At 28.8% G+C, this 6,136-nt stretch overlaps 1 protein-coding gene across 1 annotated transcript; it reads right to left on the bottom strand.

The window, feature by feature from the left end:
* Positions 1-403: 403 nt before the first annotated feature.
* On the bottom strand, positions 404-2,242 carry LOC148253206 (protein CASPARIAN STRIP INTEGRITY FACTOR 1-like). Its single transcript, XM_088206293.1, has 4 exons — positions 2,091-2,242; positions 1,779-1,962; positions 1,298-1,359; positions 404-854 (listed from the first exon to the last, which is right to left on the bottom strand). The coding sequence occupies exons 2-4, from the start codon at positions 1,864-1,866 to the stop codon at positions 735-737; spliced, it is 270 nt and encodes an 89-aa protein (XP_088062419.1). The 5' UTR covers positions 1,867-1,962; positions 2,091-2,242; the 3' UTR covers positions 404-734.
* Positions 2,243-6,136: the final 3,894 nt, after the last annotated feature.

Raw genomic sequence — 6,136 nt, 5'->3', positions numbered from 1 at the left:
TTACCTTCAAGTTATGGGTCGTTACATCTTATGACTCTTATTTTCCCTTATCATGGCACTTGTAAACTTTATATTGGTTACTGATATCTAAAAATAAAAGCCCTCATCTTCTCAATTGTTTAAGCTTAGAAATTATCAAACTTTCCCTCTAAATTTTTAACTAGAAATTTATACACAATATATCCTCTATTTGGGTAGTGTATGTGTGTGAGTATATATATATATATATGACTACAAAAATTTGGTGCTTATAACTTATTAATTTACAACAAATATTATAAGCTTGAATTTAATTAGTATAATATTTTACATGTAAAAGTAAATTATGTATATATATATGTATTGATTAAATAGAGGAATCAACTGTAACATATCACACATATCTATGGAGCTTGAGTACTACTTAGTACAACATCTTATATATTATTATATATAGAAGCCATACAGCCTTGTAAATTAGCACCGATACATATATAGATACCCTTCATCCAAAAAGCTAATATATACACCAAAAACATTATTATCAGGGCTCAAAACTCAGTATATGCACCTGCTGACTTACACTTATAGATAATATACTATAAGACATATATAATACGTATACGTATATATAGGTTTATGTAGCAGATCGTATAACATCTCCTTCACATCTTATTTATTACTATCAGAACTGCTACATTCAGTGACAAAGCCCTTGATGATGATGGTGATGATGATGATGATGATGATGATGATCAGTTTGGTATGAGCTTGAATGGAGGCCTAACAAGATTTGGTGATGGATCATATCTTCCATAGTCCTTGGTGTTTACTTTAAGAACCCTTTCATGAATACTAACCTCATCATGATCATCCTGTCAACAATACAAAAAATTTAACCCAATATTTCAATGATATATACATATATATATATAAAAACTGAAAATATATAGAGGAGATACACAGATTACATACAAATCCTGGATATTAGAATTATATATATACGTCTGTATGTGTGTGCATAGTCTTGTAATTCCATAGTAAAGCATTCATATCATATTAATAGTGAAAGAAATTAAAAATGAAGAACTGCAACTGCAACAACCAGATTTATGATGATTGAAGATATACACATATATATAGAGATAATATATGATTAACTTAGAAACCAATATATATAAACCATTATCTGATCATTTAGTACTAGTCCGAATAATTTTCTTTAAGTATAATATTATATATACACACACACACACACACATAATATATAGTTGAGAAGATCTTCATGAAAGTGACGGAAAGACTTATCAACACAAACCTCAATATGAGCAATTGGTTCCACTTCATTTGCCAACTTTTCCACAGAGATCAATGGTCGCCCTACAAAAAGCAATTTATATATATTACTTTCTAACGTTTACCGTCTCTTATATGGTAAACTTTAGATGTCTGTGTTTGTGTATATACATATACATACATGTATATACAGTATACTGAAACAAGGAGGATTATTATTCGCATGTATATAATTAACAACTGACATCTTTATGTACATACACCCCAAAAAGGATTATCAAATTCATGCATGCCGATCAGAGAGAATAAAACTTAATTATTTTTTATGAATATGTGTGAGCATGATGTGTGTGTGTGTATATATATACACATATATATGTACACATAGATGTTCTTCGTCTCTTTTTTGGTTAAATCTTTACTTTTTTCTGACAATGCATGTAAGATTTTACAGCAAAAAGGCTGCAACAAGAGACAAAGGAAACAGAAAAAAACTGACCCACCTGCCAAAGAAGTTGACAAGAGTAGTACTGAAGCTGAAATGAGAAGGAAGAAGATACTGAATTTCTTGAAATCCATAATCATGTACATCTATATATCTCTATATCTTTGCTCAGCTTGCTTGTGTTTGTGTATATATATGTTGATATATATGTATATATCTCGTTCTTGAAGATCCGAGAATTACTGCAAAAACCCAAATGCTGGATTATATAATGCTCTGTATTGTGTGTGTATATATATATAGTACTGCAAATTATGTCAAATTAAGTTTATAATATATATATATATATATATAAAGAGTACTCTTATACCTAGGTATATGCAATGCTTAGCTAGAGATAATAAGCTCTGGAGTGCTGAGACTGATTGTGTGTGATATAATTATAATATATGTGTACATATATATATATATGTGTAAAGAGAAGACAGAGATGCATACTTTTTAGTTTAAAATTTGAAATTGATGAGAGAAGAAAAGAAAAGTTGAAACCAGAGAGCTTTACTTTTGTTGGGGCACTAAGTCTGAGAAGTTAGTGGATTGATATGTGATTAAAGTAATATAAAGTACTGTTTGAGCGTGACTACTTGTGGAAATCATTCAAATGCCCTTCACTTGTCCCAAAAACTCTTTCAATTATATATATATATATATATGTGTGTGTGTGTGTGTGTATGTATGTATGTATGTATATAACATGGACATTATTTGCATCTTTTAAAAGTAAAATGTCATGTCCCGTACTAACCCATTTTGATTTTTTCAACCAAGGAGACTCAAAACAGTGAATACCTCTTAAATCATAATCTTAATCAAAGTCTTAATTAATGGTTATAATTTCATTAATATACTAATAAAATAAACTTTATATCTATTAAGTTAAAGATTATGAGTTAATTATCATTAACGAAATTCAAATATATAAAAGACTAAAAATAGGATTAATGTGGATGATTAGTGCTTGACGAAAACGACAACGCACCAAATACAACTTTGAAAGGACAGTGGTGGAGAATAAAGAGATTGCCACTGTGCCATTTTAAATATTATTTATATATATATATATATATTAGGAGTTATTAATTTATTTTTTAAATAATTATATATATGTATATGTATATGTTATCTTTAGGAATAATAATAATGTATAAAATATTAGAGTACTTTATAAAGGTGAAATTAAAGGACATGGCCAACCCCTAATTTAAGTAAACACTCCTAATTCTTCCCACCACTCAATAATTGGTCAACCTCCTCAATTCATATAAGAGTACACTTGGTAATCATACATGATTTCATTACATATTTATATCAGAATATGTATATATATATATATATATAGCAATATAGTTCGGTTCATGTCTGTATCAAGCATGCTGTTCAATACTATATATATATATATATATGAATATATATGTGCTGTATGTATGTATGTATCATGCCATGAAAACTTTGGATTATATAGTGATTTGCAAGATAAACAAGAGATTCAAATGGAAGGGGTGAGGGGAAACTACTTGAATGGAAAAAAAAAATTAATAACTTCAAAAAAATAAAACTAAATTTGTTGTATTTCAAGGTTAATTAAGATATTTGTATATATATATATTTTTTTATAAAATAAAATAACGCTAGTAATTTATTTAAAAAATAATAATTAAGACGTTATAATTCCTTATAATTAGATGGTTATGAAAATATTTATAAATTTTTAAGTAATAAAGGATGTTATCGTTGAACTAGTGAGGAGATATTTATTTACTTCATTTAAAATAGTATGATCCGATAAATTAATATTAGTGTATATTATGTTTTAGAATATATGGTACGTGTTGATTAGGAGTTAAAATATTATTTTTTAATATATGTATATGCATGTATGATAGAGGATATGATAAATATTAATACACACTAATATTTGAATTTATATAATAAAGGTGTATCTATTGTGATGTGTGTGTGTAAGCACATTATCATAGGAATGCACATATTTTATGCATAATTTAATTTGCAATATTATTAGTTTCATCTTTACAAATGGATCATAATTATGATTAATTTATGTTAATTTGTGATGCTTATTTTTATTTATTTATTTATTAACTATTATTATTATTATTATTGTAAAAAAGCAGCACTTTGCTTTCCTATTTTATATTATCCAAAGTTTTTTTTTTTAAAAAGAAAAAAGATAAAGAAGATACATTATTCAAGGTTAGTTGATAATTGACTTCTAATTCCTATTTTAATTTTTTTTTTTTTTAATTTCAAGATGCAGCTCAAATATGTCTCCATTTTTAGGATATGTCAAGCTTTCTATGCCTCTGAAAATGTTGATGAGAGCTTTTTGACCTTCCCACAGGGCATACAGTATCATTGATGAACTTTATTGGAGCCAAGCAAGCTTCACCCATCTTTTCCTGTTACACACACACACATATGTATATATATAATAAACAGCTTTACCTAAAAAGAAGTTAAAACAAAGAAAATAACTTACTAGGAAAGAAAAACCAAGCAAATTAAGCAGAAGTAAAACTAAAATATGAAAAATGAAGCTGCATTCTCCTCCAAGTAAAATGGGCAGGTTTAGAGATTTTAAAGGCACCAACTTTCCACGTCAACTATGAACTGCAGGCTAATATACCCACCACAAATCTACAGGCAGCAGATAATGAACAATAGAATACAAGTTATATGTATAACCACTGTATGAATTTTAAATAAAAAGATGTTTCTGCAGCTGTAAATCCAAGAATGACCGAGTCTCGCGACGTTGAAGTCCCAGCATCCAACTTTTCCGACTCATGGCGCAAGCTGTTTTCTCTGCCGTAAGCAGATTTGGCACCCTGAGATATAATGATAATGAATTACTTAAGTACTCATCAGCAATGGAAGAATTGTCATTAACTTCCGTGCTTCATAAAACCAGAACCAATCATAATTCTCTCGTGTGTGAAAAATTTAGTAGGACATAATGAAGGATGGAACAATCAGGTACATGTTCATTTCGAACACTTACCTGGAAGATAGTTCCAAGCTTTTGAAGTTCTTTTGCTCGTAACCTCAAAACATCCTTAGATACACTTGTGTCCTGAAGTACCTGAAAGTTCATCATTGAGCCTAGTACAAAATCAGATAAACTGGAGACCACCAAATATTTATGGAGTTAATAGATCTCAGTAGCGATTTAAATTCATAAATTACAGTTTCATTATCAGTAGTTGGGTCTTTTTGTAGGTTAAATCATGTTATCTTTATTAATCAGTAGAGGACATTTGCACATGCTTCAGTTTTTTTTACATATAAACATATAGAGGTTCAAGACTAAGATCAAAACAAAAAATTTGTTGCGAGAAACAAATTACCCTCGTTTCCTCTCCTTTCCTCCTCTACTCATCTCCGCTTCAAAAGGAACCTTACCAGTTTCTTTCCCTTCACAGACATGAAAATTCTATGATCACAATTATTTTTTAACTGCTATATAATTCTAGAAAGATCATGTACTTGAAGTTCTTTGATCAGTACCGGTTTATGTAAAATAATTATCAGAGGAGTGGTTCTCGTGTGAAGCCATTTATATTAGTCTGTCATGTTCGATTTCATTCTTAAGTAATTTACAGTATTAGATCATGACCTTTTTTGTGATACTTGGAGTTAAAACAACGAAATCTCCATTATGAGGTATAAATAAACAAAGTTCTGATGTTTCTACTGAAATCTTGATGAAAGAATCTCCATTCTTGCAAGAACCTTTATTTTCCTTTACAAATGAATTTGCACATCAATAATAGGTAGACAATTATGAGCTTCACATCCGTTTTCTCTAAAATAATCATCCTCTACAGGAACAACTGTTGTGGGCTTTGAACGGCTACAACTGAAGATGAAAGATGATAATCGAAGCGGCAGGGAATCGAGAGATGAAGTCAAAGTAGGGGTCAGCTACTTGCAGAACAACAAGATGAGTTGCAGGAACCCTCTGCCAGCTATGTCGTTGTGGAAGGTTCATGTCCATCGGTAATAACCAGCTACCTGTTGTTGCATGACTAATAGGATAATTTCCAAATTGGTGTTGGTGATTTTATTTATTTACTTCTAATTTTCTTTTGTTATAATTAAATTTTAATTAAGTATTAGAATTTTATAAAGCTCATCTGTAAAAATATCTTTGATTTAATTAGACAAACTTTGTAAGAAAATAATTATGTGAATTTTAATGAAATTTATAAGGCATTATCTTTATTAATATTAATTTTTTACTGTTTTAAAAATAATTTTTTATATTTTAAAAGCTAAAATTATGTGTGAAATTATTAAAAATATTCACAAAAATTTGCTCTATTTCTTTCTTATTTC

The sequence above is a fragment of the Carica papaya genome, chromosome 6 (assembly GCF_054855325.1).
Source record: "Carica papaya isolate Zhongbai chromosome 6, ASM5485532v1, whole genome shotgun sequence".
Taxonomy (NCBI): domain Eukaryota; kingdom Viridiplantae; phylum Streptophyta; class Magnoliopsida; order Brassicales; family Caricaceae; genus Carica; species Carica papaya.
The sequence above is the reverse complement of the archived record's forward strand: the minus strand, read 5'-3'. Positions and strand labels throughout refer to the sequence as shown.